Source organism: Balaenoptera ricei, chromosome 1 (assembly GCF_028023285.1).
Source record: "Balaenoptera ricei isolate mBalRic1 chromosome 1, mBalRic1.hap2, whole genome shotgun sequence".
NCBI classification, from domain to species: Eukaryota; Metazoa; Chordata; class Mammalia; order Artiodactyla; family Balaenopteridae; genus Balaenoptera; species Balaenoptera ricei.
This window is the reverse complement of record NC_082639.1, coordinates 115556139-115570262: the sequence shown is the minus strand read 5'-3', so window position 1 is coordinate 115570262 and position 14124 is coordinate 115556139. Positions and strand designations below refer to the sequence as shown.

The 14124-nt window shown below is 35.0% G+C and overlaps 1 protein-coding gene across 1 annotated transcript; it reads right to left on the bottom strand.

The window, feature by feature from the left end:
- Positions 1-452: 452 nt before the first annotated feature.
- On the bottom strand, positions 453-1394 carry LOC132352203 (olfactory receptor 10K1-like). The gene has a single exon (XM_059902483.1). It carries the CDS (start codon positions 1392-1394, stop codon positions 453-455), a length of 942 nt encoding a protein of 313 aa, XP_059758466.1.
- Positions 1395-14124: the final 12730 nt, after the last annotated feature.

The following is a 14124-nucleotide window of genomic DNA, read 5'->3' as shown; positions in this document are numbered from 1 at the left end:
GTCCAGTGGTTAGGAAACTGCAATCTCACTGCCAAGGGCCTGGGTTCAATCCCTAGTCAGGGAACAAAAATCCCACAAGCCGTGAGACGAGGCCAAAAAAAATTTTTTAAATGAGGTTTCCTTTATTCTGTTTCAAAGAACTTGGATGTATCTTTGCTCTCCTCTGTTGACATATATGTTTTTGAATAATGAACTTTACAGCAGTGAAATTTAATGAAATTTTTGTTCCATAAATGAGTAATTCTTTCCTACATTTGCATAACCTTCTAAGAGATCACTGATGGTAGAAACTCAAAATATCTTAACTTCTCTGAGCCTCATTCTCCTAATACGTAAAAGATCTTTATGGTACAGTGTGAGTTCTACACTTAAATGAGAAACTGTGTGAAAGCACACGTGTTACCTGGCACTTAAAATGCATACAGTTAACTGAATAGTGAAAAAGTGGCTTTTTAGTTAATAGGACATGAAGTCTGGACCATTGTTCTTCGAAGGGCTGATTTGAATTCTTTACTTCTCAGACTGTAAATCATTGGATTGAACAATGGAGTGAGGATGGTATAAGACACAGATATTAGGGTGTCTTGACTTGAAGAGTAATTGGATTTGGGCCTTAAGTAGATGAAAGAGGCACAACCATAATGAACAGTTACCACAATGAGATGGGAGGCACAGGTAGAGAAAGCTTTGTATCTTCCAACAGAGGATGGGATTTTTAGAATGGCAGAGATGACGCGGATATAGGAGACCAGGATAAGTAACAGTGGAATAACCAAGACAAAAACACCAAGCATGAATATGACCAACTGACTGAGGCGAGAGTGATGAGATGCCAGCTTGAGGACAGGAGAGATATCACAGAAGTAGTGATGGAGATGGTTGGAGGAGTGGAATGGCAGGTGAAATATCAGGGAGGTGATGACCACTGAGACAGTGAAGCCACAGGCACAGGCAGCCGCCACAAGTCCCAAACACCCCCCATAACCCATGAGCACTGTGTAACGCAGAGGGTTACAGATGGCTACATAACGATCATAACCCATGGCTGCCAGCAGGAAGGAGTGAGAGCAGATGAGGAAGAGGAAGGTAAACATTTGGATGGCACAGCCCAGGAAGGAGATGGTCTTCTTCTGGGCCAGCAGGTCAACCAGCATCTTGGGTATAATGACGAAGGTGTAGCAAGTCTCAGAACAGGAGAGGACACCAAGGAAGAAGTACATAGGGGTATGAAGGGCTCTGTCCAGCACAATGGTAGAAATGATGATGGCATTGGTGCCCAGCATGAACAGGTAAACAAGCAGAAAGACAACGAAGAGCAGCTGTTGCAGCCCAGCCAGAGATGAGAAGCCAAGGAAGAAAAACTCTCTCACCGCGGTTTCATTGACCCACTCCATGGCTACTGTTATATAGGAGAGCCAGAGCCAGAGCCAGAGGCCAGGGTCCAGGGAGGGAGAAATAGACAGGGAACTCAGCACAAAGCCTACAGGTGGCAGACATTTCCAGATGTTTGGTGGAACTCATTCATTTCCTCCAAAAATATCTGCCAAAATAAGAATTAAAGCTAAATATGGAACAGAATAACTGACAACCAATTAGCAGACTTTTTTCCAATACCAAGGACATGTTATCTCTCTAGCCAAGGATTAAGGCATTATCTGATCATTTTCCCTTGTATCTTACTTATGGTTTATTTTGATTTTCTTGCTCACTACAAGCCTAAGGAAACCAGCTCTCCAAAAGTGAAAAATATGGTTAATTTCAGCTACCTAAGCATGATCAGAAAGTGGAATGAAAGAATGAGTAATGTTCAGATACAGCATGTGAACTTCAGTTTATCAACCATAAAATGGGGAGGGAGAGGAAGAATTAGATGATCGCTGAACAAAAGTGTGAAGGGATCTGTATTAATTGACAACTTAGTATATGCTAACATATGTGGTAAGAATATCATATACCTTATGTCAATATTCATTACAACAATTTTATGTCAACACCCAAAATAATAAGAAAAAAGAAAAAAGATTTTAGTGTTTTTTCTAACAGAATGACCAACGATAGACCAATTAGAAACGCTTCTGGAGGATCCACAAACTAGAGCACTGAGCCAAGGATAGAACAGAAGATAACATTAGTTTAAAAAAATATTCTTTTTCAGGAAGACAAGAGTCACTAAGTTGGTTTAAAAAAAGAGAGAGACTCATTAACGTTGTGACATTTTACAACACCCTTCACTTTCCCCATTATAGATGCCTCAGAGAAACTCAGAAAAATAGTTTTGCAAAAAATGACCAACACCTTGTCACTGAAAGTGAGAGAGAAGGGGAAAACTGGGCAGTTTTCGAAATTCCTACCACTGACATAAACCATAAGCTTTATATCTTTTATATATTATTATGTCAATAAAATTCCTTTTGAATATTCTGCTGCTAAATACAGTTTTCAAACTGCTAGAAAGGATTATTTGTAAAGTCATTTTTAGGCCTTATATAAGATAATTTTTCATGCGTGTGTTTCCCACTGACCAAGCCTAAGAAGTAAGAAAGTATTCTCTGGATACAAAATCATCTAGCATGTATTGGTTGTGTCCAGTGTTTGTTTATATACTTTTCACTATATTTGTATAACTTTTACATCACTTTGTGTTGAAGAATTATTTGAATCTGTTACCACAGTTTTTGTTTTTGTTTTTTTTGCATTTTTCTAGTCAATAGCAAACCTTAGTTCTCTAGAACTTACGTTAAATGATTGGAAATTTCTGAAACACTTTGTATCTATTCCTAGAATTTAGAGATAATTTTTGTTCTTTCTTAATCACTAGAAACTGGTCCTCAACTTAGTAGTTACAATTATTCATTTATTTGAAGTTAGTATCAGGATACTCACATACACTTGTTTTAAAGCTCTTTAACACAAATAATAGGAATTTTTCACTCTGTAACTATAAAGATATTTCTGTTATATATATAAATGTAAAGAATGTGTATACCATGTATATCCCCATTATATACATATGTATATGTATACTAGTTATATGTTTTCTATATCAAGAAAGGCAGACTAATGAGACAGTTTCACTATATAACACTTTCACCTGGACATATGAATTTCCATCTATTCCAAGACACTGAGGGAAATCTCAATTTATGGTCATTGCTTATCCTTGTCTTGTCAATTTTCCAAGATTTTTCTGGATATCCTTTCAACTAACCCATGTCTAATCCCCACTATATCCTCACTCCACTGACTATGAATTGTAGAGTAGACCACAGAAGTTCGAATTACCTGATCCTGAAAGAGTGCCTGGATCTACTCAATACCAAAAAAAAAAAAAACCAAAAAACTGTTTGGAGTTTTTATCACTCAGACCCATGAGGGCAACTTTTTTCAGTTAAGTGGATTTTTACATACTGTTAATATAACCCCACAGTCTAAATGAGTGGTATGATTGATATATTTGCCCTTTTCGTGGTGTATGGAGACTCACTGGCACATTATACCTCAGAAGGCAGGCCCCATCTGCTCAAGAAGACATCGAAGACCACCACAGTGTGTTATATCAGTACTATGAATAGAAAGATACAAGAGCAGAAGAATAAAAAGATCTTCCGGCCAAATACCCACAGGCTATAAGATTAAAGTAAAATATCCCTCAATTTGGACTGAGAAGATCTATATTTTAGGTCTAGCTTTGTGTGACTTTGGGCAAAGTACTTAACTTGGATATTCCGTCTCCTTATTTTAAAATTAAAGGGGACAGGTCAATAACTGTAAAAAAAAAAACAGTTAAGATGCATGGAAAGTATTTAAGAAGAGGCTCCTTGCATGATATCCTACAGAAAGGGATCTGACTTAGGCTAACAGCTGAGTACTGACTTTCAAGAACATTTTCAACTCATGGACTCCAAAATTCTCTAGTTAGATGACCCTGAAAGTCCCCTTATAATATTCTAGAGCCTGTGAATTGAATTCTGTTATGATCCTTAGAGATGACACTTCCCAACTTATTTTTCTAACTTCTTAGATACTCCACAGGGATTTTATGTAGTTTAGATTTAAATAGTGACTCAATATTTGAGGATACTGTGTACCTCAAAAGCAGGCAAATCTATATGTTTTTCAGGTGTAATACTTGTGAGATATTCAATTTATCTTAAGAAAAGCATCAATCTATTAGCTGGGAGAAATTATGTAGGCAGCCTCAGATAGTAAAGAAGTGGAATTTTTATATTCTTAAGTACACATGAATATCCTGATTTTGCCTTATTAAAATGGAGTTTAAATACTGCATCAGTTTTCATATATAGCTAAAATCATACATCCATGAGTAGACAGTAGAAAGAGAAGTAGAGATTTGATAAGTATTATTTCCTTTGATCCATAAATCAACCAATCTTTAAAAAGAAGAAGAAAAAGAAGAAAGAAAGAAGAAAGGAAACTCTAACTGGGAGCTAAAATGACCCAGTATAATCATGAAGAAAAATTCAGAGAACAACATGGAGCATGCCAAATCACTTTTAGTACCTGGAGTTAAAAGCAGCCCCTGGTTCTCCTTCTTAACCCTGCCACTTGCCAGATTTGTAATGAGGGAAAGTGTTAACAAGCACTAGCCTTCATTCAGGTCTAGACCCCACAAAGCCCCAAACTAGATCAATATTCCCACTGCTCAGCAAGTACCTACATTGCTCTCCTCCTTTCAATTCAGACAGAAGCAGGTATTCAGTATCTGGGAACCCACTAGGAATAAGCCAAAGACCAGAACCTGAGGAAATAGCAGCAGAAGAGAGTGAATCTGCCTTGAGACGGAAGCTCTCATCTGCATCAGCAGAGGTAGCCTCCCCTATCCATCAGGACTCTCAGCTTGTCCAGCCGAAGTCACGATCTTGAGAAGTTCTGGTTCATGCAGTTCTTAGTATCACATGGGAAGTGATTATTAGAAGCATATACTGTGATTATTGGACTCCTGAGGCTTGATCTACTGCCCTAAAGACTTTGTCTTGGGGTTAATTAGAAGTCAAGTTTATTTTGGAAAAATAATGTTTCCAGTTTCTCAAGGTACCCTTAGCTGAGGAACCTGGGGAGCAGGAGCTATGAACATAATTAGTCTGAATTGGAAGTTCAGTCCATTTGTGATGGATTCTGAAAGAGAAATCACCATGATTTAGTCTGTAATACAGCAGACCAAGTGGACATTTTTCATTGAATTTTACGTTCGGATATTGGTGTATTTATGCAGGGATTCTCACCTTTAGTGTTTATAAGAGCCAAAGTAGGGCTTATTTACAAATTCATCTTATGAGATTCTTGTTCATTAAAATTCTAGTCAGGAATATTGGGGTGATCTACAAAAATCTAACTTTTAAGAAGTATTTTATGTCTAGTTGAGCGTTATCATTAAGTTACTTGTTATCTTACAAATAGAGTTTAAAGCTTAAAATAAATGAGATGTGTGAATCAAAAACTAATTGTATTAACCTTCTGGAGGTTTCACTTAAATACCATAAAATGTTCCCAATTTAAATGTACAGTTTGGTGAGTTTTACAAATGCATACATAAAAGCCACAACCACCCAATAAAGTGATAGAATATTTTTACAAATCTAAAGAGTTTCCTTCTATCCTCTGTGGTCAGTCCCACTCAGTCTTAGCACAAGAAAACTAATTATCTTCCTTTCTGTTGATATGGTTTTACCTTTGCCAGAATTTAATATAAATGGAATCAAACCATATACTCAGTTTTGTGTTTTGTTTTTTTCCACTGCCATAATGTTTTGGAGACTCATTCATATTGTTAAATTTTTAGTTTACTTTTTACTGCTTAAGAGTATTCCATTTATTAATCATCACAATTTTTTTTTAATTTATTTATTTTTGGCCGTATTGGGTCTTCGTTGCTGCGTGCCAGCTTTCTCTAGTTGCTGTGAGTGGGAGCTACTCTTCGTGTGGTGCACGGGCTTCTCATTATGGTGTCTTCTCTTGTTGCAGAACACAGGCTCTAGGCACGTGGACTTCAGTAGTTGTGGCATACAGACTCAGTAGTTGTGGCGCATGGGCTTAGTTGCTCCACGGCATGTGGGATCTTCCCGGACCAGGGCTCGAACCCGTGTTCCCTGAATTGGAAGGTGATTTTTAACCACTGCACCACCAGGGAAGTCCCTAATCATCACAATTTATTCACCTGTCGAACTGTTGAAGGACATTTACATTACTTCCAGTTTGAGACTATTAGGAATAAAACTCTTATGAATATTAATTTCTAAGTCATTGCTTAGAAGTACATGTTCATTTATCTTTGATGAGTACCTATGAATGGAATGGCTGTTTACCTATTTATAAACTGCCAGACTCTTTTTCAACGAGGTTGTATCATAAATAATTTCCATGAGCAATGTATGCATGTACCAGTGCTTGCACATCCTAGCCAACTCTTGGTGTAGTCAGTCTTTTAAATTTCTTAAATGTATAGTGATATTTCATTGCACTTTTATCATGTGTTTTCTTGAATATTAATTATGTTGATCATTTTTCATGTGCTCTGGCTGTTTGTACATCTTGTTTTGTGAAGTATGTATTCACATGTTATACTATGTTTTAACTAACTTGTTTTTTTTTTTCTTTGTAAGCGTGATTTTTGCATTTTGAATACAAGTCCTTTATCAGATATACATTTCACAAATATGTACTCCTACTATGTAGTTTATTTTTCCATTTTATTAATCATGCCGTTTTTATAACAGTTTTAATAAAACATAATTTTCATACCATAAAATATACACTTTTAAAGTGTACAGTTCAGTGGTTTTTAGTATATTCACAGAGTTGTGTAACCATCATCAGTATCTAATTTAGGATAGCAGAAGTTTTTAATTTTGATATAGTTCAATTTATCATTATTATTCTTTTTATTATTCACATGGTCTTTCTCCTCTCTAATAAATATCTGTCTACTCCAAGCTGCAGATTATCTCCTATGTTTTATTATGAAATGTGTGGTTTTGATATTTCTAAAATTTTGTATATGAGAATAGGTAAGACTCAAAGTTTATATTTTTTAATATGTACATCCAGTATTTCCATCCACAGTATGTTGACATGACTATTCTTTCCTTATTGAAATACCTTCACAACTTTGTTGAAAATTTATTGACCTTATATTCATGGTACTATGTCCATATTGTACTTTCTGTTACATGGATTCATGTGTCTACACTTCTTTTCATTTTTAATATTTATTTTCTTTCTAATTTCACAAGCAATACATGTTCATTGCTGACAACTAGAAATACATGAAAGCATAAGTTAAAAATTAACAATCACCCATGTTCCCCATTACCCCAGAGGTAACTATTATTACCATTTGGATGCATTTCCTCCCAGTGTCCACATATTTCTTTAACTGCAGTATAATTGAACTACTATGTTAGTTCCAGGTGTACAACATAGCAAGTTGGTATTTCTATACATTACAAAATAATCACCATATTATATCTAGTTTCCATCTGTCACCATACAAAGATATTACAATATAAATGACTATATTCCTTATGCTGTACATTTCATCCCCATGACTCATTTATTTTGTCAATGGAAGTTTGTACCTCTTGACCTCTGTCACTTATTTCTGTCAATTCTTATGTCAATACCACTTGGTCAACATTGTGCTACAGTATGTCTTGAAATCTGGGTCATCTGTTTCTAAATTGTGCTCATCTATTTTAAATGTTTTCATCTATTTCTAAATCGTTTTGTTTATTCTCTGTGCTTTGCATTATCATATAAAATTTAGAATCAACTTGTCAATTTCTAGAGAAAAGCATGCTGGGATGTGTATTGTACTTGTGTTTAACAATAAATCAAATTGAGGATAATTGCCATGTTAACAATTTTGAGTCTCTCAATCTATGGTCATGTTACAACTTTACATTTATTTAGGTCTACTTTGTTTTTTCTCAGTAGTTTTTCTTTTTAATTTTTACTGTACCTAAATATTTCATGGTTTTGATGGCATTTTATATTGCTATTGTAATTAATATCAGTTTCCACATTTTTTGTTGGTATTGTAAAGAAATACAGTTTTATTTTGTACATCAACTTATTACCTTGTAGTCTTTGCATATCTTACAATCTTGCTAAATTCATTTACCAGGTTTTTTTTTTTTTAACTAAAAATGTTTTACTAGCTTTTTACGTTGATTGCTTTGCAGTTTGTATGTAAATAATCACATTTTCTGTGAATAGAGTTTTACTTATTTTCCAATATGGCTGCCTTTTATTTGTTTTCCTTGCCTTGTTGCATTGGCTAGTACTCTCAATGCAACATTGAATTGAAGTGAAAAAGGTAGATATCCTTGATTTGTTCTGAGTCCAGGAATCACTTAACATATATTTAATGGCCCAGGAAGTGTTCTCCCTTTGCAAATAGGCTTGAAGAAAAATGATATCTACTTTTGTTGGATGTGGAGTTTTATAAATATCAATTAAATAAAGTTTGGTGTTACTGTTTAGGTCTTTTATACTTTATCAGTCTTTATCAATTACAAAAAGAGAAGTTTGAAATCTTTATCTACAATTTTGGAATTGCCTGCTTTTGTTTTGGCCCTTCCTGGAATTTGAATCTTTGTTGTAAAATGCATATTCATTTTTAACCATTAGAACTTTTACTCAAATTTTTAATTATTAAAAATGGTCACCTTTACTACTGTTAATATTCTTGATGTTGAAATACACTTTGTCTGATGTTACAATAGTCACTCTGGCTTTCTAATGATTAGAAGTTTTGTGCATTTTTTCTAAACTCTTACTGTTATATGCAAATTTATATTTTAAATGAGTTTCTTGCAGAAAACATGTAATTGGAATCTTATTTTTTTATCAAAGTCTGGTCATCACTGTCTTTTAGTGGATGCATTTAGATAATTTATTCTTGATATGTTTCATTTCATTGATGGTTTTTAAGTGTATCATCTTGCTTTCTGATATCTTTCTTCCATCAGAACTTTGTTCCTGTTTTCCCTTTTTCTTGACTTCCATTGGGTTAACAGAATGTTTTTAGTATTCTGTTTCATTTTTTCTATTGTTTTTTTAGCAATATCTTTGTTTTTGTTTTTTTTCCTAAAATATGCATCTTCAACTTACCACAGTCAAACTTTAAAAATAATTGTAACACTTTATAATGTGACTTTTACAACACTGTACATTCATTTATCCCTTTTGAGTTTTGTGTTATTTTTTCATATATTGTACTTCTAAATATTATAAACCTCATATTACATTTTTATGTTGTATTTGATTTTATTCTTTACGTATTTGGTTAGCTTTAAAAACTGTTATACTAAAAAATGGGAAGGAAATCCAAAAAACAGGGGAAATATGTATACATATAGCTGATTCACTTCACTGTATAGCAGAAACTAACACAACATTGTAAAGCAGCTATACTCCAATAAAAAAAAATAACTTTTATATTTACTGAAATGTTTGCCATTCCCAGAACTCTGCATTACTTCAAGGAGATCCAAGTTTTCCTTGCCAATCACTTTATTTCAATTTTAAGAACGTCCTTTGAGATTTTCTTTGGTGAGTTCTGGTTACTAAACATTCCTCAGCTTTTGTTTTTCTTTTTGTGTTTTTTAATATACTCTTTTTTATTGAAGTATAGTTGGTTTACAATGTTGTTTTAGTTTCAGGTGTACAGCAAAGTGATTCAGTTATATATATTCTTTTATATTCTTTTTCAGATTCTTTTCCATATAGGTTATTACAAGATACTGAGTATAGTTCCCTGTGCTATACAGTAGGACCTTGATGGTTATCTCTTTTATATATGGTAGTACGTGTATGTTAATTACAAACTTCCAATTTACCCTTCCCCCCTTTCCCCTTGGACAGCCATAAATATGTTTTCTATGTCTGTGAGTCTACTTCTGTTTTGTAAATAAGCTCAATTGTATTATTTTTTAGAATACATATATAAGTAATATCACATATTTGTCTTTCTTTTTTTTTAATTTTATTGGAGTATCGTTTATTTACAATGCTGTGTTAGTTTCAGTTGTACAACAAAGTGATTCAATTATACATATACATATATTCATTCTTTTTCTGATTCTTTTCCCATATAGCTTATTACAGAATATTGAGTAGAGTTCCATGTACCATACAGTATGTCCTTGTTGATTATCAATTTTGCATAGAGTAGTGTGTATATGTTAACTCCAATTTATCCCTCTCCCACACTACGTTTCCCCTTTGGTAACCATAAAATTGTTTTTAAAATCTGTGAATCTGTTTCTGTTTTGTAAATAATGTCATTTATATCACTTATTTTCAGGTAGATTTCAAAAATGAGTAATATCATATGATATTGTCTTTCTCTGTCTGACTTACTTCACTTAGAATGCTAATCTCTAAATCCATCCATGTTGCTGCAAATGGCATTACTTCCTTCATTTTTCTGGCTGAGTAGTATTCCACTGTATATATATGCCACATCTTCTATATGCATTCAACTGTCGATAGATATTTAGGTTGCTTCCATGTCTTTGTCATTGTAAATAGTGCTGCTATAAACACTGGGGTGTGTGTATCTTTTTGAATTAGAGTTTTTGTCTTTTCTAGATATATGCCCAGGAGTGGGATTGCAGGAACATATGGTAACTCTATATTAAGTTTTTTAAGAAACCTCCATGTTGAATTGACCTGGGTGGGGGACCTTCAAGATGGTGGAGGAGTAAGACATACAGATCACCTTCCTCACAGCAAATACATCAAAAAAAAATATAAAAGTGGAACAACTCCTACAAAACACCTAGTGGATGCTGGCAGAAGACCTCAGAATTCCCAAAGGCAAGAAAATCCCCACACACGTGGCAGTTCAGTTGACAGGGTCTTGGTGCTCCAGCCTGGTGTCAGGCCTGAGCCACCAAGATGGGAGAGCTGAGTTCAGGACATTGGATGCCAGAGACCTCCCAGCCCCATGTTATATCAATTGGAGAGAGCTCTCTCAGAAATCATTATCTCAACACTAAGACCCAGCTCAACCCAACAGCCAGCAAGATCAAGTGCTGGCCGCCCCATGCCAAGCAACTATCAAGACAGGAACACAGGCCCACCCATTAGCAGAGAGGTTGTCTAAAATCATACTAAGTTCACAGACACCACAAAACACACCACCAGACGTGGCTGTGTCCACCAGAAAGACAAGATCCAGCCCCACCAACCAGAACACAGGTACCAGCCCCCTCCAACAGGAGGCCTACACAACCCACTGAAACAACCTCACCCACTAAGGGCAGACACCAAAAACAATGAGAACTATGAACCTGCAGCCTGAGAAAAGGAGACCTCAAACAAAGTAATTTAAACAAATGAGAAGATTGAGAAATACACAGCAGAAGAAGGAGCAATGTAAAAACCCACAAGACCAAACAAATGAAGAGGAAATAGGCAGTCTACCTAAAAAAGATTTCAGAGTAGTGATAGTAAAGATGGTTAAAATTCTTGGAAATAGAATGGAGAAAATACAAGAAATTTTTAACAAGGACCTAGAAGAACAAAAGAGCAAACAAACAATGATGAAGAACATAATAAATGAAAGTTATTTAGACTTCTCAAGTGTTCGTGGAATATTCCCCAGGATAGATCATATCTTGGCTGACAAATCAAGCCTAGGTAAATTTAAGAAAATTGAAATCGTACCAAGAGACTTTTCCGACCACAATGCTATGAGACTAGATTTCAATTACAGGAAATAATCTGTAAGAAATATAAACACATGGAGGCTAAACAATACACTACTTAATAAACAAGAGATCACTGAAGAAATCAAAGAGGAAATCAAAAATACCTGGAAACAAATGACAATGAAAACACGAAAACCCAAAACCTATGGAATGCAGCAAAAGCATTTCTAAGAGGGAAGTTTATAGCAATATCATCCTCAGTTAAGAAACAAGAAACATCTCAAATAAACAACGTAGCATTACATCTAAAGCAATTAGAGAAAGAAGTAAAAAAAAAAAAAAAAAAAAACCCCAAAGTTAACAGAAGGAAAGAAATCATAAAGATCAGATCAGAAATAAATGAAAAAGAAAAGAAGGAAACAATAGCAAAGATCTATAAAACTAAAAGCTGGTTCTTGAGAAGATAAACAAAAATTGATAAACCATTAGCCAGCCTCATCAATAAAAAAAGAGAGAAGACTCAAATCAATAGAATTAGAAATGAAAAAAGAAAAGTAACAACAGACACTGCAGAAATACAAAGGGTTGTAAGAGATTACTGCAAGCAACTATATGCCAGTAAAATGGACAACCTGGAAGATATGGACAAATTATTAGAAAAGAACAACCTTGGGCTTCCCTGGTGGCGCAGTGGTTGAGAGTCTGCCTGCCAATGCAGGGGACGCGGGTTCGAGCCCTGGTCTGGGAAGATCCCACATGCCGCAGAGCGGCTGGGCCCGTGAGCCACAATTACTGAGCCTGCGCGTCTGGAGCCTGTGATCCGCAACAAGAGAGGCCGCGACAGTGAGAGGCCCACGCACCGCGATGAAGAGTGGACCCCGCTTGCCACAACTAGAGAAAGCCCTCGCACAGAAATGAAGACCCAACACAGCCATAAATAAATAAATAAATAAATAAATAAATAAATAAATAAATAAATAAATAAAAATTAAAAAAAAAAAAGAACAACCTTCCAAGACTGAACCAGGAAGATATATAAACTATAGACAGACCAATCACAAGCACTGAAATTGAGACTGTGATTAAAAATCTTCCAAAAAAAAAAAAAAAAAAGCACAGGACCAGATGGCTTCACAGGTGAATTCTATCAAACATTTAGAGAAGAGCTAACATCTATCCTTCTCAAACTCTTCCAAAATATAGCAGAAGGAGGAACACTCCCAAACTCATTCTACGAGGCCACCATCACCCTGATACCAAAACCAGACAAAGATGTCACAAAGAAAGAAAACTACAGGCCAATAACACTGATGAACATAGATGCAAAAATCCTCAACAAAATACTACCAAACAGAATCCAACAGCACATTAAAAGGATCATACACCATGATCAAGTGGGGTTTATCCCAGGAATGCAAGGATTCTTCAATATACGCAAATCATTCAATGTGATAAACCATATTAACAAATTAAGGGAGATAAACCATATAATCATCTCAATAGTTGCAAAAAAAGCTTTCAAAAAAATTCAACACCCATTTATAATAGAAAACCCTCCAGAAATTAGGCATAGAGGGAAATTACCTCAACATAATAAAGGCCATATAGGACAGACCCACAGCCAACATCGTTCTCAATGGTGAAAAACTGAAATCAATTCCACGAAGATCAGGAAGAAGACAAGGTTGCCCACTCTCACCACTATTATTCAACATAGTTTTGGAAGTTTTAGCCACAGTAATCAGAGAAGAAAAAGAAATAAAAGTAATTCAAATTGAAAAAGAAGAAGTAAAGCTGTCACTGTTTGCAGATGACATGATACTATACATAGAGAATCCTAACGATGCTACCAGAAAACTGCTAGAGCTAATCAATGAATTTGGTAAAGTAGCAGGATACAAAATTAATGCACAGAAATCTCTTGCATTCCTGTACACTAATGATGAAAAATCTGTGAAGTGAAATTAAGAAAACACTCCTATTTACCATTGCAACTAAAAGAATAAAATATCTAGGAATAAACCTACCTAAGGAGATAAAAGACCTGTATGCAGAAAACTATAAGACACTGATGAAAGAAATTAAAGATGATACAAACTGATAGAGAGATATACCATGTTCTTGGATTGGAAGAATCAACATAGTGAAAATGACTCTACTACCCAAAGCAATCTACAGATTCAATGCAATCCCTATCAAACAACCAATGTCATTTTTCACAGAACTAGAACAAAAAATTTCACAATTTGTATGGAAACACAAAAGACCCCAAATAGCCAAAGCAATCTTGAGAAAGAAAAATGGAGCTGGAGGATTCAGGCTCCCTGTCTTCAGACTACACTACAAAGCTACAGTAATCAAGACAGTATGGTACTGGCACAAAAACAGAAATATAGATCAATGGAACAGGATAGAAAGCCCAGAGGTAAACCCACACACATATGGT